The following is a 24,104-nucleotide window of genomic DNA, read 5'->3' on the forward strand; positions in this document are numbered from 1 at the left end:
CAGTGAGAGGACCGCGTACCGCAAAAAAAAAAAAAAGAATTAGTATGTATTTGGGGACCTCTGAAAGAAATTCACTAAACAAGTAGCAACAAATTACTACAGCCTGGGCTGAATGCTATTTCCAAATGATGGGCAAGGGCAATAAGACAATCCACATTCCATAGACTGCTTTTGTTACATGTTAATGACTGCAACAGTTTCTGTGCAGGTTTCAGATTAATGAGACAAAGAATACCAAGATTCATAGAATTAAATTTATGTGAAAAAGAGAGCGGAACGCAGCAAAAGTGAAGTTGCACCAGAAAACAAGAGTTATCTAAGCATCAACCCAGCATGAAAAGGGAATTACTTCTGATTTCCTAGAATACACCCCTCGCAGGTTATTATTTCTGATTACCACGGCAGCGTGCAGCATTTTCCATCTAACATTTTAGAAGAACACTTGGTCACACCATGCTCTGCCTTATTAAATGATCTATGTTGAAACCATTCATTTCCATTTCTCTTACATCTGTAAAATGTCAAGTTAAGAGTGATAAAACAGTCATTTACCCTCAATTTTCTCAATAATGTAAGGTTTCAGAGAGAGTGCATTAGAACTCTAAAATAATAAGCTAATATATTTTCTCAATTTTCCCTTCCTCCTGCATTTTCACTAGGGGGAAATCTACTGCTTATAGTATCTCCTTTTAAGTTCAGGAGGCTTAAAAGTGTTGCTCTTCCAAAAAAAAAAAAAAGTGTTGCTCTTTAACCCTCAAAAATGTTCCCAAACATAGTTATTTTCTGAGTAAACATCTTTCAAAAGAAAAGTTCTACAAAGACTATAAAAACTTTCCCTGGAATGCTTCTAAAGGGTAACATAACAGTAGGTATGGATGGAAAAGAAATAGTGTTGTAAGAACTGCTAAAAAAAGAAAAATCAAATATAAGTGGTTTCTACTGTATCTGCCTCTTTTTCACCTTCTTCTACATGTGCAGATACATACACAACACAATAGATTTCAACAAGTTTAAGAAGCAAGGAAGCAATTACAAAGAAGCAAAAAATAAAAGTCAATCAATCCTTGTTTTACAAAGAGAGTAAGTAAGCCATAGACATCAACAGGCTATAGGAATCTTCCTCTCCTTATTCAGTGGATTTAAAAAAAAAATGTTTCTAGACCTCTAGTAGGCATAATGCGTATTTCATGTCCTGAACATATCCTGTTCAAGCTAGTATAACAAAATGAAGATGCTATGAGGCAAATTATACTCCAATCCTCGTTTTCACTGCATTAAGATTTTGCAAAAGAACTACAAAGAGATTGCAATCAACTACTTATACGTGGAAAACAAAATATGGCTGTCAATGGGGACCAAAATAACCTATCTAGAAATACTCTCTAAAACTAACTTTAAAAAGCTTTTAAATGAGTATTAAATTTGATCACGTTTTAGGAAATTTATCTTAAGCATACTACATATGCAACTGCATTAAAAAGTGCCCAGAAATCAAAATTATATTTCAAAAGAATGTATTCATACGCATAAAACAAGCCAGAGTCCATAACAGTGTCTAAAAGCAGATTTTAACTTTTTTTTTTTCATTCCTCCAGAGACGATCATTCACATCATAATCATCCTCATTTGGCATCACCAATGACTCCCCAAACATCAAAGACAAACTCATCTGGGAACGCAAAGTCTCCAAGGGTTTCATCAAGTGCCACAGCAAATTCATCCGGATTACCTTTGTCCTTTCCAGCTTCAAACATTGTAGTAGCTATCAAAAATAATTTTTAAAGATTAATTAGCATCAGAAGACTGAGAAAAATGACACCAAGGCAAAATACTTTCTAAAAGTAACATGCATAAGTCTATTCCCATAGATATTCTAGAAGGAAATGCATGTCTAGGTGCACCAAAATCCATGGGCAATAAGGTTCATAGGCAGTATTATTCACAACAGCCCCAACCCAGGAAGACCCCAGGTATCTATCAGTAGGAAACTAAATAAACATAGTATAATCATACAATGAACTTATACACAGCAATGAAAGTGAAAAAACCACAGCTAATATACCAGAACATTCTCAAATCTCCCAAATGTGACATTAAGCAAAAGAAGCCGGACACAAAGGAATCATACTATATTATTCCATTTACATAAAGATAAAAAAACTGGCAAAACAAATTTATGGCTAAGTTGGGAAAGTGGTTACTTTTGGAGAGGAGGGAACAGGCAATAATTGGGAGAAAGCATAAAGAGGGCTTTTGAGTACTGGCAGAGTTTTATTTCTTGACATGAGTGGCGGTTAAATAAGTGTTCACATTGTGAGAATTTTGTGTTGTATACTTATAACTTGTTCATTTTTCTGTATGCATGTGTATTTAGCATTAAAGAGTTTAAATAATAAAAGTCATTCATTCATTCAAAAAAATTTTTAATAAAAGGAACATGCATAGATACATACTTCTAGTACAAATTAAAATAAGTTACTCTCTATCATTACACATCAAGGTAGCAAAGATGTTTTAAACAATCTGTCTTTGACACCCTGGTTTGCATCTTCTACCCCTGTCTTCTCCTCCATCTTGGAGCTCATCAGGTGGGAGCCTCTGGTGTCCCTATGGGTGGAGCAAGGGCTCCTGTGGCTAAGTCTGACGGGAGACCCAGAGTACATCTGCTCCCCACCCCCCATAGTCACTAGCTTTCTCCGTCCCCTCTTCCACTCCTCACCCCCAACTATAAAAAAGACAAAGGATAACAGTTTGCAACGGGGCAATCAAGCTAGGGAGAAGGGGAGGAAATCTGTCTCCTCGTGGAATCAAGGAAACTTTTTTTGAGCCCTTTCCAGTTTGGGATAGAAAGCAAAGATGGTGCCCTTGTTCTGTTTTTCTAATAAGTTGCCTGGATCCCATATTTTATGTCTGGGGAACCAGCATCTTCAGGAGTACACATTCCCCTGGGACTTGTCCCTCCTGGCTGGGAGCCCATAAGGCTCAGCTGGTTTTTTTCTCAGCCCCCTATAAGCACTAGCTACCAGGAAGAGACAGTGTGGATGTGATTTGGGACTTGGGTGAAAAAAACCCAGGTAAAACGGAAACACCAAAGCCCAGCCTCTTTTTCCCTCCCAAGTTAAGGTTAAACAAATCAAAGGTTGTATGACTTCTCTGAATGAGCCAAGAGGTCTGGTCTTTCCAGCTAAAATCCACTAGGGCTCTGGAGAGCATTTAAGAACTGTTCCTCACCTGGAACAGCTTAGTACTAACACAGGTAGGCTAAGGGGAAGGCAGGAGATGTGGCCAATAGAAGGGCACCACAATCAGAGCAGAAGTGGGATGTGGATGGGGTGACCTGGGGCAGGAGTCAAAGCCCTAGTTAAGGTGAGGAGAGCTTCCACATAGCTGGACAGGTTGGTGTAGGGTGGAGAGTCCAGGCGTGGTAAGGAGGGCATGGGGTGGGGGAGAAGAGGACAGCAGGCACACTGATGAGAGATTGGTTACATACAAGGGCATGCATCACATACATGTATATCCACCGAATAATGGGAACCACGTTTGTCACTGTCAGAGAAAGATAAATTGGAAAAGGGAGAAAACTAGAATGATTGCTGCTAAATTAGAATTGTAGAGATCAGTGAAATATTTTTTTTTTCAAAAGAGAGATTAAAAACTATAGAGGTAAAGACATGAACACAGGGCTTCCGTGGTGGCACAGTGGTTAAGAATCCACCTGCCAATGCAGGGGACACAGGTTCAAGCCCTGGTCCAGGAAGATCCCACATGCTGCGGAGCAACTGAGCCCGTGCACCACAACTACTAAGCCTGCGTACTGAGCTGCAACTACTGAAGCCCACGAGCCTAGAGCCCGTGCTCCACAACAAGAGAAGCCACCACAATGAGAAGCCTGCACACCACAATGAGGAGTAGCCCCCACTCGTCACAACTAGAGAAAGCCCGCATGCAGCAACAAAGACCCAACGCAGCCAAAAATAAATAATAAAATAATAAAATAAAATAAAATAAAGACATGAATACACACATTCCTCAATCCACTGTGGGGACCTGGGAGCAGTGACACCCCAATAGCAATGAGCACACAAAACACCCAGATCTTGTTTCCCAAATATCATTTTCCACTAAAAAGAATCAGAGTTCCTCAGAGAAATGGCTGATTCCAGGGCTGGAGGAGGAAAAGTACAATATGAACTAAGAATAACTTCTGCCAGAAAGTAAGAAAGTCTCAAAAAAAAAAGGTAGGAACATGTGAAAAGACATAGAAGTCAGAGTGGAATAATGCCCACTGACCAAATGAGGGACAATTTGAGCATCAGAATAAGTAGTGATGGTCATAGATTATAATCCTATTGAACAAAACAGCAAACCATGAATCCATAATGAAATGATTGGTTGACTGACAAATAGATGGATGAAAGGTTGGTTGGTGGATTCATGAGGAACAGGATATTTACATAGCTTCAAAATATCTCCTCACCAAATACTTATTATGAAGAGAATAACTTGACAGTGGAGAAGCTTAGTAAATATCACCTAAACAAGTCATCAACATAAACAATATCATAAACAGAACAAATCAAAATCCCATGCCTCCAGATAAGATGTAATGAAAAGAACACAGCACCACATTTGTGATATCTCTGCCAGAGGTGTAACCTGAATGTTATTATGGAAAAATAATCCAAAAATGAGGAACATTCTGCAAAATAACTGGTTTGTTCCCTCCAAAAGTGTCAAGGTCATGAAAATCAGGAGTGGAAAATGCTCCAAACTGACACAAGTAAAAGTAACACATGATTTTGAACACGCTCTTTTGCTGCAATGGATATTAAGGCACTTGGTGAAACAAAAAACAGGATATGATTAGATGTTAGTAATGTATCAATGTTGATTTCATGATTTGGACAGTTATATCAGGGTTACACAAGAGAATACCTTTGTTTATAGGGAATACGCACTAAAGTATTTGGGGGCAATTGTATATCATTAATTTATTCTCAAATGGTTCAAGAGAAAAAAATTTTGTACTGTATAACTTTTCTCTAAGTTAGAGATTGCCTAAAAAATATATTTTAAGCAGTAAAAAGTGAGGAAAATTGAATCTCCTCATTATCATCTCCCTGTCTCTCACGTTGCCCCAGGCTTCAGCCATGACCCAAAAGCTCCTCAATTTACCATTAACCTAGAAGCAAACTTCAAAAGGGAGGAAGGTCCAGCTGCAGCTGGACCTTCTTCTCCAGCCCAAGGGCCTGTCAAGTTTACTAAAACTTTTATATATATATATGTATATATATATATATATATATATATATATATATATATATTTTAGTGATATGCCAAGGCTGGCCAGGATATAGTGAAGCAAACACTCAAATATACTGGTATCGACTTTGTAAATTTGGCTTTTGAAAAACAATTTGGCAACAAGTACCAATCTTGAAAAATGTTCACATCCTTTGATCTACTAATATTTCCACTTCTGTGAATCTATACATTTTTTCTCCCAGCTTTATTAAGATAAAATTGATATATATCACTGCATAGGTTTAAGGTACACAGCATAATGATTTGGCTTATATATATATCATGAAATGATTACCACAATAAGTTTAGTGAACAACCAGCCCCTCACATAGACACCAAAAAATATTTTTTTTCCTTGTAATGAGCTCTTCAAATTTACTCTCTTAACTTTCATATACACCATACAGCAGTGTTAGCTAGAGTCATCATGTGTACATTACATCCCTAGTACTTATTTATCTTATAACTGAAAGTTTGTATCTTTTGACCACCCTAATCCAATTCCCCTCCCTCTCACCCCCTACTTCTGGTAACCACAAATCTGATCTTTTTCTATGAGTTTGGTTTTTTGGTGTTCTGTTCTTAGATTCCACATGTAAGTGAGATCATACTGTATTTGTCTTTCTCAGACTTATTTCACTTAGCATAATGCCCTCAAGTCTCATCCATGTTGTCACAAATGGCAGGATTTCCTTTTTATGGCTGAATAATATTCCACTGTATATATATCTCAACTTCTGTATTCATTCATCTGCCAGTAGATACTTAGGTTATTTCCTAAGTCTATTTTCTTAGGCTATTGCGAATATGCTGCTATGAACACAGGGGTGCAGATATCTCTTCAACATAGTGTCTTCTTTCCTTCACACAAGAGAATCTACACTTTTTTTTTTAAATCTTAAAAACAGAAAAGAATTTAGAAGAACATTTTTATTTTTAAAAAACCTAAGATGTAGGAACTTTTTTTTTATTTAATAAGATACAGGATCATTAAGTGACCTCTAGTATGATGAAATATATTAGATGAAATATTTGATGAAATATTTTGAAGTAATTTTAAACAATGTTTATAACTTTGTAATAACTTGAGAAAATCTTTTTAATATTTACTGAAAAGGCAGTACATAAATTTTATATTACAATCACACTATGTTTTTTACAAAAATCTCTACATAGGATGGATAAAGGGAGAAGTGTATGTTAAAGCAATTATAATCAAATATTAACGGTAGAATCTAGGTAACAGGTATGAAGTACTAAAAAGTCTTTCAACCGTACTATATGTTTGAAAATCACAATAATAAAATATTAGGGAGAGAAACTTCTACACAGACAATGAAAGAAAAAAAATTATTTTTTAAGGAGATGTTGGGGGTAGGAGTTTATTAATTAATTTATTTATTTTTGCTATGTTGGGTCTCGTTTCTGTGCGAGGGCTTTCTCTAGTTGTGGCAAGCGGGGGCCACTCTTCATCGCAGTGCACGGGCCTCTCACTCTCGCGGTCTCTGTTGTTGCGGAGCACAGGCTCCAGACGCTCAGGCTCAGTAGTTGTGGCTCACGGGCCTAGTTGCTCCGCGGCATGTGGGATCCTCCCAGACCAGAGCTCAAACCCGTGTCCCCTGCATTAGCAGGCAGATTCTCAACCACTGCGCCACCAGGGAAGCCCGAAAGAAAATTTTAAATACAGTAGGTACATTCAAATTGGAGAGAAAGTTTTTGTTTTGGTTTTTTTAGCTAGGGCCTGTTCAATGCAGTAAAACTATGGCTGACTTACAACTCTGTGCCCTCGTGGGTACCAGCTATATTTTGGAAATTATTTCCTAAGCCACTGAGAAACACTCTAATGCTCTAATGTCTATAAGTAATGCTTCTCTTTCAACAGCCATAGTATCATAGTCAAGAAAGGAGGAAAGCGGCCCTAAAAGCGCATTTCCACAGTGAGATAAGAAACCAAGTGTTCAGGAAATGGGACTCTACTGATGTTCTGTGTCCCTCCTCTCCTTAGGTGGGCTTGCCTTGGAGGTCTTAGCCACAAGCCCAGCTTAACCATGGCTGCTGCAGAGAAGTCCCAAACCTTCACTTCCATCCCTGACTTCTCTCACAAGTTCCAAATACCCCTTTCTGAATAAGGGGTGCACAAGTCTCCTAGCTTGTATTCTGTTAGCATCTCAACCAGCATGTCCAGAAACCAAACATCATGTCCCCTTCCGAAAAAACCGCTACTCCCCTTCCCGTTGCCATCACTGTCATCAGTAGTACAATCACTGTCCCTGTTACTTTCTCTTCTTGCCTGTGTACCAAACACTGCCTCCCCTTGATTCTACCCCTGCAACCTCTCCAGCCTTGATTTCACTCGCACTGCCACCATGCTGTTTCCTTAATCTCCAAGTCTAGTCAGCGAACCATCTCCCATAGGTACATTAGATTTCTCTTCCTAAAGCACAGCTCTGATCCTATTAGGTAATAAGACAAAAGGACCAGGAAGCTCCTTTCCACCTCTGAGACTGTCTGTGTCACTCGCATATATGAAAATATTCCTTTGATCTCCAACGCATATCTTAAAAACTCTAAACCCTGTCTGTCATTCTGATCCGAAGTACCCCTCGTTCCCACATGGCTTACTCCTGCACTAACGCTGTACCCTTAGAAATCTGACAACTCAAAAAGCCGTCTGTCCTCCTTCCTACCTTTGCCCAGGATAGCCTGCTCCTAATCACCAGCTCCACCATCAAAATCCTTTCTCGGGCTTCCCTGGTGGCGCAGTGGTTGAGAGTCCGCCTGCCGATGCAGGGGACATGGGTTCGTGCCCCGGTCTGGGAAGATCCCACATGCCGTGGAGTGGCTAGGCCCGGGAGCCATGGCCGCTGAGCCTGCGCGTCCGGAGCCTGTGCTCTGCAACGGGAGAGGCCACAACAGTGAGAGGCCCACGTACTATTAAAAAAAAAAAAAAAAAAAAAAATCCTTTCTCTCCTTCAAGGCTCCTTCCTCCATGAAATCCTGTGTCCCCAACTGGAAGTGACATCTGCATTCCCTAAAGCCTTCTACCAGTGCTCTTCACACTTGAGTATGCAAACATATTGGCTGAGATCTCAGCAAAGTGCAGATTCTGATCCAGTAGCTCTGCAGCAAAGCCTGAGATTCTGCATTTCCAACAACCCCCAGGTAATGCCAGTCCCCAGACCACACTCTGAGGCATAAGGCCTTACGGTGCACATTTAACATTGTTCTGTGTTGTCATTATTTTCATCTACATATTGCCTCTATCAGAGAATAAACTCCCAACAGATCTTGAATAGCTTACTCAGTCTTTTATGCCCAGGGAAAACTAGTTCAGTGTCTTATGTACAGTAAATGCTGGTAGCTGGGTAGGTCCAGAAAGAGTCCTTGTAATTACACTTAAATAATTTTTGTACCTGCACAGTTAGCATGCACTCAAGAAAGTGAAGCCCAGAACTCTGATCCTATAGCCAGGATGTGAAAGAAGAGCAGCCAAAACTTTTGCAAAAGTAGGACTCAAGTTCAGAAGTTTGCTTAGACTCCAATTCTAAATAGTTCTCATAGGGCCTACAGACAGCATTTATTGAGACAGTTACCTAAAGGTCATACTGACATGAGGGTGATATTTCTTCTTTGAGGAAGAAATAAGATGCACACAAATAAAAGATATGAGAAAACCTACAGACCATTCAGAAGGAGAAATTAACAGTGCAGATGACTGATGCTCTTAAATGCTGGAGGAAACGATGACCAGGATCAGATGTTCACTAATGGACACTGAATCAAACAACCTCCCTCTCTCCCTCCCTCCCTCCCTCCCTCCCTCCCCTCCCTCTCTCTCTCTCTCTCTCTCTCTCTCTCTCTCTCTCTCTCTCTCTCTCTCTCTCTCTCTCTCTCGCTCTCTCTCTCCCCCCCCCCCCCACACACACACTTTGGCTGAAAGAAACAACTTGGTGCATGTTTTTTGGCACCTCAGGAAATCAGCAGTACTGGCTAGCGCCCTGAGCCCAGGAACAACATATCCTGGACCTGGCCGACTCTGACTCGCAATCTCTGGTTTGGGTTCCTTAGTCACAAATTGAGAAAAATGATGGCTTAAGATGCCCAGACAATAACCTTACAGTCCAAACTATATAATCTCACTCATGTTGGCACAGCAGAGAAGAAAACCTCCCATACACTAAACACAGCCCCAGAACTGCTCAGACCTCCTATATGTTTCTACCTCTACTACACCACTACCATTATTACTGGCAATAATTGTTAGTAATCATTGCTAAGAATGATAATAGCTATACCTATTATTTATGATGTGATAGAAACTTTATATATATTTAATTTAATGCCTTGCCAACCCAGTAAGGTTGTTTTTTATCATACCCTTTTACAAAGATACAGAAATTATGATTCAAAGTTAAATAATTTGCCCAAGGGCTAAAGCTTCAAAAATGATATTAGGACTCCATACTCCCTGTGAATTCACTATTTTTGTGCCTCTTAACAGACATTCGGTCAATAAACATTTACCAAGGATTTACTCTGGGAGAGGCACTGTGGTAGGAGCTGAGATTAAAAACTGAGTAAGTTATCTCCCTTCAAGGAAACACGGGTCTTGTAGAAGCAACCAAAGTACCAATTAGGCAGCTTCATAGTTATGCTGGAAATACTGTATGTAATACAGTGCTCCAGAGATCTTTCTAAAATCCATACTTTGCTTATGTATTTTAAAAGAAATAAAGAATGGAGCATGCTCTGAACATGTTATGAATTGCTAACTCATAAAGTATAAACATAGATTTTAAATATTTTTTACAGGAGAAATAAATGGTATTATTGTATCCGTTTTGGTAAAAGACTGAATCTCTGATTTAAGATAAAAAGCAAAAGAGGGCTTCCCTGGTGGCTCAGTGGTTAAGAATCCACCTGCCAATGCAGGGGACACGGGTTCAAGCCCTGGTCCAGCAAGATCCCACATGCCACAGAGCAACTAAGCCCGTGCGCCACAACTACTGAGCCCACGTGCCACAGCTACTGAAACCTGTGCGCTCAGAGCCCGTGCTCCGCAACAAGAGAAGCCACGGCAATGAGAAGCCTGCGGACCGCAAGGAAGAGTAGCCCCTGCTCGCCGTAACTAGAGAAAGCCTGTGCGCAGCAAAAAAGACCCAACGCAGCCAAAAATAAGTAAATAAATAAATTTATGGAAAAAAAGAGAAAAGCAAAAGAAACTTTAGCAAAATGAAATACTTTTTAAAAAGTTTTATTACATTAACATAGTGACAGCTACTAAAATGCTTTTAATATGTTAACTATAATAGATCTGCAGTATGCCGCAATAATATTCAGCACCTGAATACAACCTGGCAAAAAATATTCCACTAAAATGTAGAATTGTTACACCACATATAGCAGCTAAGTGCTGACATCTAGTGGCCATACTGAGAATATCTTTATATTATTACCACTACTAAACAACTTTCACATCATTATTAATGACAAACTTATATTGGTGATACAGGTCAATCTGTATTTTCCACTAAGTTTCTAAATACTTAAACATAACTTTTAGCTATAAGGTACTACTGAAGGTGAAAAATCTTGGTATCAAAGGCCCAGAATTAAATCTCAGTCCTTGTTAGCTGACTGGGCAAGTTACCAAACATCTCTGAATCTGTTTGTTCTCAAATCTATAAAATGGCACATAGCAGGGTTTAGATAAAGGTTAGTGACAACCATTGTTAATTTAACGATTAAATCTGTAACTGTACCTCTTTCTACGTAAAGTCTTTAACACCTACTTTCCCTAAGACTTTTCATAAATGTCAACCCATTTCAAGCAACTCACACATTAGTCAAACATCAAAAAATACAGGCAATACAGAATGTTTAAGAAAAATCTATCTCCAAAATTTCATTGGCTTTATCTGAGAAGGATGACTTTCACTGTTTTGAATTCAGTGAAAAAAGAAATCATCCTAGGAAAAAATGTAATAACCTCTAAATAACATTATCATATACGTTTAAAAGACCTATAAAAGATTTTACAGGAAAACTCTACTGAGAAACTATCATTCAAATTTCCTTTCCACGTATTTCTGGATCTCTTTTTTTTTTAAGGATTTTCATTTCTACTTTTAAAATGATAAACTTCATTAGCAATAACATTAATTTTTTAACATCTTTATTGGAGTATAATTGCTTTACAATGTTGTGTTAGTTTCTGCTGTATAACAAAGTGAATCAGCTATATGTATATATATCCCCATATCCCCTCCCTCTTGCATCTCCCTCCCTCCCACCCTCCCTATCCCACCCCTCTAGGTAGTCACAAAGCACCGAGATGATCTCCCTGTGCTATGTGGCTGCTTCCCACTAGCTATCAATTTTACATTTGGTAGTGTATATGTCAATGCTACTATCTCTCTCTGTCCCAGCTTACCCTTCCCCCTCCCCATGCCCTCAGGTCCATTCTCTATGTCTGCGTCTTTATTACTGTCCTGCCCCTAGGTTCTTCAGAACCTTTTTCTTTTTTTTTTTTTTTTTTTTGCGGTACGTGGGCCTCTCACTGTTGTGGCCTCTCCCATTGCAGAGCACAGGCCCCGGACGCGCAGGCTCAGCGGCCATGGCTCACAGGCGCAGCCGCTCTGCGGCATGTGGGATCCTCCCAGACCGGGGCACGAACCCGTGTCCCCTGCATCGGCAGTCGGACTGTCAACCACTGCGCCACCAGGGAAGCCCCCCTTTTTCTTTTTTTTTAGATTCCATATATATGTGTTAGCATATAGTATTTTCTCTTTCTGGCTTAACTTCACTCTGTATGACAGACTCTAGGTCCATCCACCTCACTACAAATAACTCAATTTCATTTCTTTTTATGGCTGAGTAATATTCCATTGTATATATGTGCCACCTCTTCTTTATCCATTTATCTGTTGATGAACACTTAGGTTGCCTCCATGTACCACCTATTCTAAATAGTGCTGCAATGAACACTGGGGTACATGACTCTTTTTGAATTATGGTTTTCTCAGGGTATATGCCCAGTAGTGGGATTGCTGGGTCATATAGTAGTTATATTTTTAGTTTTTTAAGGAATCTCCATACTGTTCTCCATAGTGACTGTATCAATTTACATTCCCACCAACAGTGCAAGAGGGTTCCCTTTTCTCCACACCCTCTCCAGCAGTTATTGTTTGTAGATTTTTTCATGATGGCCATTCTGACTGGTGTGAGGTGATACCTCAATTGTAGTTTTGATTTGCATTTCTCTAATGATTAGTGATGTTGAGCATCCTTTCATGTGTTTGTTGGCAATCTGTATATCTTCTTTGGAGAAATGTCTATTTACGTCTTCTGCCCATTTTCGGATTGCTTTGTTTGTTTTTTTGATATTGAGCCGCATGAAATGCTTGTATATTTTGGAGATTAATCCTTTGTCAGTTGCTTCATTTGCAAGTATTTACTCCCATTCTGAGGGTTGTTTTTTCATCTTGCTTATGGTTTCCTTTGCTGTGCAAAAGCCTTTAAGTTTCATTAGGTCCCATTTGTTTATTTCTGTTTTTATTTCCATTTCTCTAGGAGGTGGGTCAAAAAGGATCTTGCTGTGACTTATGTCATAGAGCATTCTGCCTACGTTTTCCTAAGAGTTTTATAGTGTCTGGCCTTACATTTAGGTCTTTAATCCATTTTGCGTTTATTTTTGTGTATGGTGTTAGGGAGGGTTCTAATCTCACTTTTTTTTTTTTTTTTTTTGTGGTATGCAGGCCTCTCACTGTTGCGGCCGCTCCCGTTACGGAGCACAGGCTCCAGACACGCAGGCTCCGGACGCACAGGCTCAGTGGCCATGGCTCACGGGCCCAGCTGCTCCGCAGCATGTGGGATCTTCCCAGACCAGGGCACGAACCTGTATCCCCTGCACTGGCAGGTGGACTCCCAACCACTGCACCACCAGGGAAGCCCTAATCTCATTCTTTTACATGTACCTGTCCAGTTTTCCCAGCACCACTTAAGAGGCTGTCTTTTCTCCATTGTATATTCTTGCCTCCTTTATCAAAAATAAGGTGACCATATGTGGGTGGGTTTATCTCTGGGCTTTCTATCCTATTCCATTGATCTATATTTCTGTTTCTGTGCAAGTACCATACTGTCTTGATTACTGTAGCTTTGTAGTATAGTCTGAAGTCCAGAAGCCTGATTCCTCCAGCTCCATTTTTCTTGCTCAAGATTGCTTTGGCTATTTGGGGTCTTTTGTGTTTCCATACAAATTGTGAATTTTTTTGTTCTAGTTCTGTGAAAAATGCCACTGGTCGTTTGATAGGGATTGCATTGAGTCTCTAGACTGCTTTGAGTAGTATAGTCATTTCCACAATGTTGATTCTTCCAATCCAAGAACATGGTATATCACTCCATCTGTTTGTATCATCTTTAATTTCTTTCATCAGTGTCTTATAGTTTTCTGCATACTGTTCTTTTGTCTCCTTAGGTAGGTTTATTGCTAGGTATTTTACTCTTTTTGTTGCAATGGCAAATGGGAGTGTTTTCTTAATTTCTCTTTCAGATTTTTCATCATTAGTGTATAGGAATGCATAAGATTTCTGTGCATTAATTGTGTATCCTGCTACTTTACCAAATCCATTGATTAGCTCTAGTAGTTTTCTGGTAGCATCTTTAGGATTCTCTATGTATAGTATCATGTCATCTTCAAACACTGACAGCTTTAATTCTTTTGCGATTTGAATTCCTTTTATTTCTTTTTCTTTTCTGATTGCTGTGGCTAAAGCTTCCAACACTATGTTGAATAATTGTGGTGAGAGTGGGCAAACTTGTCTTGTTCTTGATTTTAGAGGAAATGGTTTCAGGTTTTCACCACTGAGAACAATGTTGGCTGTGGGTTTCTCACATATGGTCTTTATTATGTTGAGGTAAGTTCCCTCTATGCCTACTTTCTGGAGGGTTTTTATCATAAATGGCTGTTGAATTTTGTTGAAAGCTTTTTCTGCATCTATTGAGATGATAATAGGGTTTTTATCCTTCAGTTTTTTAATATGGTATATCACATTGATTGATTTGGGTATATTGAAGAATCCTTGCATTCCTGGGATACACCCCACTTGATCATGGTGTTATGATCCTTTTAATGTGCTGTTGGATTCTGTTTGCTAGTATTTTGTTGAGGATTTTTGCATCTATGTTCATCAGTGATATTGGCCTGTAATTTTCTTTCTTTGTGACATATTTGTCTGGTTTTGGTATCAGCGTGATGGTGGCCTCGTAGAATGAGTTTGGGAATGTTCCTCCCTCTGCTATATTTTGGAAGAGTTTGAGAAAGATAGGTGTTAGCTCTTCTCTAAATATTTGAAAGAATTCACCTGTGAAGCCATCTGGTCCTGGCCTTTTGTATGTTGGAAGATTTTTAATCACAGTTTCAATTTCAGTGCTTGTGACTGGTCTGTTTATGTTTTCTATTTCTTCCTGGTTCAGTCTCAGAATGTTGTGCTTTTCTAAAAATTTGTCCATTTCTTCCAAGTTGCCCATTTTATTGGCATATAGCTGCTTGTAGTAATCCCTCATGATTCTTTGTATTTCAGCAGTGTCAGTTGTTACTTCTCCTTTTTTATTTCTAATTCTGTCGATTTGAATCTTCTCCCTTTTTTCCTTGATGAGTCTGGCTAATGGTTTATCAATTTTGTTTATCTTCTCAAAGAACCAGCTTTTAGCTTTACTGATCTTTGATATTGTTTCCTTCATTTCTTTTTCATTTACTTCTGATCTGATCTTTATGATTTCTTTCCTTCTCCTAAATTTGGGGTATCTTTGTTCTTCTTTCTCTAATTGTTTTAGGTGTAAGGTTAGGTTGTTTATTTGAGATCTTTCTTGAGGTAGGATTGTATTGCTATAAACTTCCCTTTCAGAACTGCTTTTGTTACATCCCATAGGTTTTGGGTCATTGTGTTTTCACTGTAATTTTTTCAGGTATTTTTTTATTTCCTCTTTGATATCTTCAGTGACCTTTTGTTTATTTAGTAGCATATTGTTAGCCTCCATGTGCTTGTATTTTTTACAGTTTTTTCCTGTAATTGATATCTAGTCTCATAGCGTTGTGTTCAGAAAAGATACTTCATACAATTTCAATTTTCTTAAATTTATCAAGGCTTGATTTGTGACCTAAGATATGATCTATCCTGGAGAATGTTCCATGAGTCCTTGAGAAGAAAGTGTATTCTGTTGTTTTTGGATGGAATGTTCTACAAATATCAATTAAGTCCATCTTCTTTAATGTGTCATTTAAAGCTTGTGTTTCCTTATTTATTTTCCTTTTGGATAATCTGTCCATTGGTGAAAGTGGGGTGTTAAAGTACCCTACTATGATTGTGTTACTGTCAATTTCCCATTTTATGGCTGTTAGCATTCGTCTTATGTATTCAGGTGCTCCTATGTTGGGTACATAAATATTTACAACTGTTATATCTTCTTCTTGGATTGATCCCTTGGTCATTATGTAGTGTCCTTCTTTGTCTCTTGTAATAGTCTTTGTTTTAAAGTCTATTTTGTCTGATATGAGAATTGCTACTCCAGCTTTCTTTGCATTTCCATTTGCATGGAATATCTTTTTCCATCCCCTCACTTTCAGTCTGTATGTGTCCCTGGGTCTGAAGTGGATCTCTTACAGACAGCATATATACAGGTCTTGTTTTTGTATCCTTCAGCCAGTCTATGTCTTTTGGCTGGAGCATTTAATCAATTCACATTTGAGGTAATTATCAATATGTATGTTCCTATTACCCTTTTGTTCATTGTTTTGGGTTTGTTTTTGTAGGTCATTTCCTTTCCTTGTGTTTCCTGCCTAGAGAAGTCTCTTTAGCATTTGTTGTACAGCCGGTTTCTTGGTGCTGAATTCTCTTAGCTTTTGCTTGTCTGTAAAGGTTTTAATTTCTCCATTGAATCTGAATGAGATCCTTGCTGGGTAGAGTAATCTTGGGTGTAGGTTTTTCCCTTTCATCACTTTAAATATATCTTGCTACTTCCTTCTGGCTTGCAGAGTTTCTGCTGAAAGATCAACTGTTAACCTTATGGGAACTCCCTTGTATGTTATTTGCTGGTTTTCCCTTGCTGCTTTTAATATTTTTCTTTGTATTTAATTTTTGATAGTTTGATTAATATGTGTCCTGGCGTGTTTCTCCTTGGATTTATCCTGTATGGGACTCTCTGAACTTCCTGGACTTGATTGACTATTTCCTTTCCCATGTTAGGGAAGTTTTCAACTATAATCTCTATAAATATTTTCTCAGATCCTTTCTTTTCCTCTTCTTCTTCTGGGACCCCTATAATTCGAATCTTGGTGCATTTAATGTTTTCCCACAAGTCTCTGAGACTGTCCTCAATTCTTTTCATTCTTTTTTCTTTATTCTGCTCTGCAGTAGTTATTTCCACTATTTTATCTTCCAGGTTGCTTATCCATTCTTCCGCCACAGTTATTCTGCTACTGATTCCTTCTAGTGAATTTTTAATTTCATTTATTGTGTTGTTCATCACTGTTTGCTTGCTCTTTAGTTCTTCTAAGTCCTTGTTAAACGTTTCATGTATTTTCTCCATTCTATTTCCAAGATTTTGGATCATCTTTACTATCATTATTCTGAATTCTTTTTCAGGTAGACTGCCTATTTCCTCTTCATTTGTTTGGTTTGGTGGGTTTTTTACCTTGCTCCTTCATCTGCTGCATATTTCTCTCTCTTCTCATTTTGCTTAACTTACTGTGTTTGAGGTCTCCTTTTCACAGGCTGCACGTTCGTAGTTCTCATTGTTTTTGGTGTCTGCCTCCAGTGGGTAAGGTTGGTTCAGTGGCTTGTGTAGGCTTCCTGATGGAGGCACTGGTGCCCATATTCTGGTGGGTGGGGCTGGATCTTGTCTTTCTTTTGGGCAGGGTTGCATCCAGTTTTGGGTGTCTTGACTTAGTATGATTTTAGGTAGCCTCTCTGCCAATGGGTGGGGTTGTGTTGCTGTCTTGCTAGTTGTTTGGCATGGGGCATCCAGCACTGGAGCTTGCTGGCCGTTGGTGGAATTAGGTCTTAGTGTTCAGAAGGAGATCTCTGGGAGAGCTCTCACCGACTGATATTACATGAGGCCAGAAGGGTTCTGGTGGTCCAATGTCCTCAACTCAGCTCTCCCACCTCACAAGCTCAGGCCTGACACCAGGCCGGAGCACCAAGACCCTGTCAGCCACATGGCTCAGAAGAAAAGGGAGAAATAAAGAAAGAAAATAAAAATAAAATAAAATAATTAAAATTTAAAAATTAAAATAAAAAAATTAAAAAGTAATTAGAAAAAGAAGAGAGCAACCAAACCAATAAACAAATCCACCAATGATAACAAGTGCCAAAACCTATGCTAAGATAAACATAAAAATCAGAAACAAGTCAGTTGCAGACAGCAAACCCCAAGTCTACAGCTGCTCCCAAAGTCCACCGCTTCAGTTCTGGGTTGATTCATTGTCTATTCAGGTATTCCACAGATGCAGGGTACATCAAGTTGACTGTGGAGATTTAATCCGCTGCTCCTGATGCTGCACAGAGAAATTTCCCTTTCTCTTCTTTGTTCGCACAGCTCCTGGGGTCCAGCTTTGGTTTTGGCCCCACCTCTGTGTGTAGGTCGCCCTCAGGCTTCTGTTTCCACCCATACAGGAGGGGGTTAAAGAAGCGGCTGATTAGGGGTCTCTGGTTCACTCAGGCCAGGGGGACGGAGGGGTACAGTAGTTATAATTGGAATGCAGCGTGAGCCTGTGGCAGCAGAGGCCACCATGATGTTGCAACAGCCTGAGGTGCACTGTGTGTTCTCCCTGGATCACGGGACCCTGGCAGTGGCAGGCTGCACAGGCTCCCGGGAGGGGAGGTGTGGATAGTGACCTGTATTTGCACACAGGCTTCTTGGTGGCGGCAGCAGCAGCCTTAGCATTTCATGTCCGTCTCTGGGGTCTGCGCTGATAGCCGCGGCTCGCGCGCATCTCTGGAGCTTGTTTAGGCAGTTCTCTGCCTTCTATGGGCAGACAGGGAAGGAATCCCCTTCTCCTCGCACACCCTGAAACAATGGTCTCTTGCCTCTTAGGCAGGTCCAGACTTTTTCTCAGACTCCCTTCCTGCTAGCTATGGTGCACTAGCCCCCTTCAGGCTGTGTTCACACAGTCAACCCCAGTCCTCTCCCTGGGATCTGACCTCCAGAGCCTGAGCCTCAGCTCCCAGCCCCCACCTGCCCCAGTGTGTAAGCAGACAAGCCTCTCGGGCTGGTGAGTGCTGGTCAGCACTGATCCTCTGTGCAGGAATCGCTCCACTTTGCCCTCTGCACCCCTGTTGCTGTGCTCTCCTCTGTGGCTCCGAATCTTCCCCCCACCCACCGCCCCCCCGTCTCCACCAGTGAAGGGTCTTCCTAGTGTGTGGAAACCTTTCCTCCTTCACATCTCCCTACCAGAGTTACAGGTCCCATCCTTATTCTTTTGCCTCTGTTTTTTCTTTTGCCCTACCCAGGTACGTGGGGAGTTTCTTGCCTTTTGGGAAGTCTGAAGTCTTCTGCCAGCATTCAGTAAGTGCTCTTGAGGAGTTGTTCCACATGTAGATGTATTTTTGATGTATTTTGGGGGAGGAAGATGATCTCCAAGTGTTACTCCTCTGCCATCTTGAAGGTCCCCCCCCCCGACTTCTAGATCTCTTTATAAATTAGAAATCCTAAAATTCTGAAGTTACTGGGATGATCTCCAAACTCCTAAGTTGGTATCATCAGAAAATAGTGTAGTTCTGTATACAATTTACACAATGGCCTTAAATATTCATGAAGAAACTTACATGACACAACTTTCCTTTAAGTTAGGTCAATCCCATCTAGGGTCTTACAGGACTCAAAATCTTCCAGAAACCATTTTCCCCATTGGGTAACATTCCAAGGCAAGCCACGTTGGCTGGCATTGGGTTGGTTGTGAAATAGTTCACAACTTTACAACCAAATGAAGCACTATCCCCTTCAGGGTTACTTCTACATAAACCCATTTGAATTGTTTTCCATTTTCAAATGGTAAATACATCCCAATCCTTTTTTGAGGATAGTGTTTTGGGTTTTAGTCATTTTATTGCCATATTACTTTTTAAGTTTTCTAACAAAAACATATTAACTCGAATATAACGTGATATCAATGTAATTTGCATTAAGACAACATTTCTGAAAGCTAAGAAATGCTTGGAACACAAACAAGTAAATATATTCATTTGTCTGTTGAATCAGTGTCATATTTGTGAGTCATATTTCATGCTAATCAGATCTGAATAATGAGAGAAATTCCTAATTCAACAATGGTTCACATTCTCAAAATAATTACTTTCCTTAAACTTTACCTCCCTAGGTGACTAATCACGTTGCTAATCATGTATAATAATAATGATTTTTATGCCATTGGAGGAATTTGATTAATTAACTTTATAAAGGGATTACTAGTTAATTTACAAGGAATTTGTGAGGAATGTTTAGTGCTCTGAATTTGTCAGAGTGAAAGAAAATTGATCTTTAAAGAACTTTATTGGGCTTCCCTGTTGTCGCAGTGGTTAAGAATCTGCCTGCCAATGCAGGGTACACGGGTTCGAGCCCTGGTCCAGGAAGATCCCACATGCCGTGAAGCAACGAAGTCCATGTGTCACAACTACTGAGCCTGCGCTCTAGAGCCCATGAGCCACAACTACTGAAGCCCGCGTGCCACAACTACTGAAGCCTGCACGCCTAGAGCCTGTGCCCAGCAACGAGAGAAGCCATTGCAATGAGAAGCCTGTGCACCGCAATGAAGAGTAACCCCCCGCTCGCCACAACTAGAAAAAACCTGTGCGCAGCAATGAAGACCCAACACAGCCAAAAATTTAATTAAATAAATCTATAAAAAAAGAACTCTCTTAATTCATTTATAATTACTTGTACCATTGCCCAGCACTCTTCCCTGTATATCTGTATATTTTAATTACAAAAGATTTATTATTAAATATGATTTATTTAATTATGCCCAATTTATACTTAAGTAGCTATAAGACCTATGCCCAAAATTAAGTTCTAAAATTAAGCACTGCTTTAAGTTCTCACCTTTGAAAAGTATGATTCTCCTAAAGCTCAAGATCCAGCAGCTGATACCCTAGTTCCTGAATCTTATAATATTTATACAGTATACAATTTTAAAACTTCTCAATTGAATAGAGATATTTCATATTACTTTCCTAACAAATACTACCTGAGTTTAAGAGCACTACCATCTCTAAATCCCCTTTACTCTCATTTGCAAGTTCATTTGCATAACTGCCACAGGCCCACATCATTTATGCAAATCTCTTTATTTTTCCAAATACAAACAGGTTGGGAGAAACATTTTAAAACACTTGCTTTCTATAGGATCATCTCAGCTTTAACTTCGTGTCGTGTGTAGCAAGGATCTATTATATGCAAATTTTATATTTCTCTTAAAGGAGCTAGAAAAGAGTATCACTTTTTTCAATTACAGACATCATCTGCACAGCCAACATAAACATTTTATTTTTAAAGTTCAGATAGGCTAGAAAAAAATAAGAATAAACTCTGTAAGGAAAAAGGAAAATGAGTAGAAGTAGAAAAGGAAGAATGAGTTTTAAATACTTCTAGCTAATGTAAAGTAAAATACTTTCCCTGGTAGCAAGTAAATAAAATAGTCCCAGTCTTTGACTTTAAAAAATTTATTAAGTACCTGATACAAATTCACCCATGCCCACACACACAGATGCATGCAGGCACACACCCCACCACTAGCATGCTCATTCACTCTTTCCCCACCCAGCATCCACCTGCCCTTCTTAAGGGAACATTTATCATCTTGCTTCTACACTGGAGGGACCAGGCCCTGCACAATCTCAGCCCTTGTATTTCAGAGTCACTCTCTGTTGCATAGGTAGAGCATCTGACCCAGACATAACCACCTCCCTGGCCTCTGTGACTAGTTCACTTGAGACAATCAGAGACGATCCTGAACATTTTGTTTGAATGACTTGGAAAAGGCCCTCCCTCTCTCCCACCGTGCTTGTCACCAAGAAGATGTAGAGGGTGGAGCCATGGCTGTCATTTGGGTTCTATGAGGGAGGGCCTGAAGCTGCCAGGGGATACCATGGAGATCTGAAATGAAGCCAGAATTGAGAGAAGAGAAACCACATCCTGATGACAGCATGAGAACTCCACTTCTAACCATTTTTGAAGCCAAGATCTACCTCTGGAATTTTCAGCTATAAGAACCAGAACATTTCCCTGGCTTAACATTCCCTTAAGCCAGTTGGAATTAGATTTGTTGAGTTTTGTTTTGTTTCATTTGTTATTTGCAATTGATAGAGTCTTAACTGAGAGATCAAGATACTGACATCCTAATGATGACATAAGAAATACGCAGAGGGCTTCCCTGGTGGTGCAGTGGTTAAGAATCCACCTGCTAATGCAGGGGACATGGGTTCAAGCCCTGGTCCGGGAAGATCCCACATGCTGTGGAGCAACTAAGCCCACGTGCCACAACTACTGAGCCTGTGCTCTAGAGCCCATGAGCCACAACTACTGAAGCCCGCACGCCTAGAGCCCATCCTCCACAACAAGAGAAGCCACCACAATGAGACACCTGCACACTGCAACAAAGAGCAGCCCTGCTCACTGCAACTAGAGAAAGCCCGTATGCAGCAACGAAGACCCATCACAGCCAAAAATAAAATAAATAATTTTTTAAAAAAATAAAATAAACAAATACACAGAAATTCAACTGCTCAACTGCCCTTGTTCGTCACATGCCAAGTGTGTCTGCTTTCTTCATATTTGATTCATTGTTCACAAGGTTTCAGTATTCTTATTAAATGGGGCACAACTTTAATACTGTAATAAATACACAATTTGTCCATTAAATCTGATGTATTAAATACTTTTCATATGTATCATTTACTAAATTTTTATATATATTTTAATATATGTATATATTATGAAATCATCACCACAGTAAGTCTAGTTAACATTTATCATCATATATATTTTTTAAATCCATAAAACTGCTTATGTAGGAAATATTATTTATAGGTTAAAAACTGAAGTTTAAAACAGCCTATACAACTCAATACCAAAAAAACAAACAACCCAATCAAAAAATGGGCAGAAAACCTAAATAGGCATTTCTCCAAAGAAGACATACAGATGGTCAACAGGCACATGAAGAGATGCTCAACATCACTAATTATGAGAGAAATGCAAATCAAAATTACAATGAGTTATCACCTCACATCAGTCAGAATGGCCATCATCAAAAAGTCTACAAATAATAGGGGACTTCCTTGGCAGTCCAGTGGTTAAGACTCTGTGCTCCCAATGCAAGGGGCATGGTTTCAATCCCTGGTCAGAAAACTAAGATTCCACATGCTGCAGAGCACAGCCAAAAAAAAAGTCTACAAATAATAAGTGCTGGAGAGGGTGTGGAGAAAAAGGAGCCCTCCTACATTGTTGGTGGGAATGTAAATTGGTGCAGCCACTTGGAAAACAGTGTGGAGGTTCCTTAAAAAACTAAATATAGAGCTACCATATGATCCTGCAATCCCACTACGGGGCATACACTGGAAAATATGAAAACTCTAATTCAAAAAGATACATGCACACCAATGTTCATAGCAGCACTATTTACAATAGCCAAGACACGGAAGCAATGTAAGTGTCCATTGGCAGATGAATGGACAAAGAAGATGTGATAGATATAGATATATTACTGCTCAGCCATAAAAAAAGAATGAAATATTGCCATTTGCAACAACATGGGTGGAAGTAAGATAAAGAAAAATATGATACCACTTATATGTAGAATCTAAAAAATAATACAAATGAACTAATTTACAAAACAGAAACAGACTCACAGACATAGAAAACAAACTTACAGTTACCAAAGGGAAAAAGGGGGAGAGGGATAAATTAGGAGTTTGGGATTAATATATACACACTACTATACATAAAATAGATAAACAACAAGGATTTACTATATAGCACAGGGAACTATATTCAATATCTTATAATAACCTATAATGGAAAAGAATCTGAAAAAATATATATATATATAACTAAATCACTTTGCTGTACACCTGAAACTAACACAATATTGTAAATCAACTATACTTCAATTTAAAAAAATAGATAAAATGAACATTTTCCTGTAAAAAAAAAAAAAAAAAACCCTGAAGTTTAGGAAAGTTGACTTGGCTTTGAGGCCTCACAACTAATAAGGGGTAAGGGCCAGGTGTTCTTTTCATTTTTATTTATCTTTATTTTCATTATGCTTTTCATCACTACACAGATACTGTTTATCTTGAAAAACATAAGTGACAATAAATGCAAGCAAGACACAAATAAGCATTAAGTTCCATCAAATTAAGACATAAGACTTTTTTAAATAGTATGATCTTACCTAAATCGATATCTCGAATTCCCATGTACAATTCAAGAAGATCATCAACCTTTCCAATCGACTTTGCTTTGGTTTCAGAGGGCTTTATTAAAGAAAAGAGAAATAAAATCATATTTTTATGTATAATCTCTTGAATGTCGAGCCATACATAGGGGGAAATCTGATATGGAGCCCGTTCCTGGTTGTGTACTTCAGCTAATTTGAATGGAAATATATCTAGAATGTGCACTGCAACTCAATACAAATCAATATAGTAAATATTTTTGGTGTTTGTGTTAAGTATTATAGATTCAAAGAAGAAAAGCAAGAACAGTCTCCAAGCGGCTAGCAGTCTAGAAGGGAGACAGATGTG

The 24,104-nt window shown here is 39.1% G+C and overlaps 1 protein-coding gene across 1 annotated transcript in view; it reads right to left on the bottom strand.

Annotated features, from left to right (window-relative positions):
- Positions 1 to 240: 240 nt before the first annotated feature.
- The window catches only part of GIPC2 (GIPC PDZ domain containing family member 2), an 88,365-nt gene continuing 64,501 nt past the window's right edge, over positions 241 to 24,104 (bottom strand). Inside the window, exons 5-6 of the mRNA XM_004279934.4 lie at positions 23,753 to 23,834; positions 241 to 1,762 (exon numbers count right to left, since the gene is read on the bottom strand). Coding sequence (XP_004279982.1) covers positions 1,623 to 1,762; positions 23,753 to 23,834 — 222 coding nt within the window. The 3' untranslated portion in view covers positions 241 to 1,622. The remainder of the gene's footprint in view (positions 1,763 to 23,752; positions 23,835 to 24,104) is intronic.

This window comes from Orcinus orca, chromosome 1 (genome assembly GCF_937001465.1).
Source record: "Orcinus orca chromosome 1, mOrcOrc1.1, whole genome shotgun sequence".
Taxonomy (NCBI): domain Eukaryota; kingdom Metazoa; phylum Chordata; class Mammalia; order Artiodactyla; family Delphinidae; genus Orcinus; species Orcinus orca.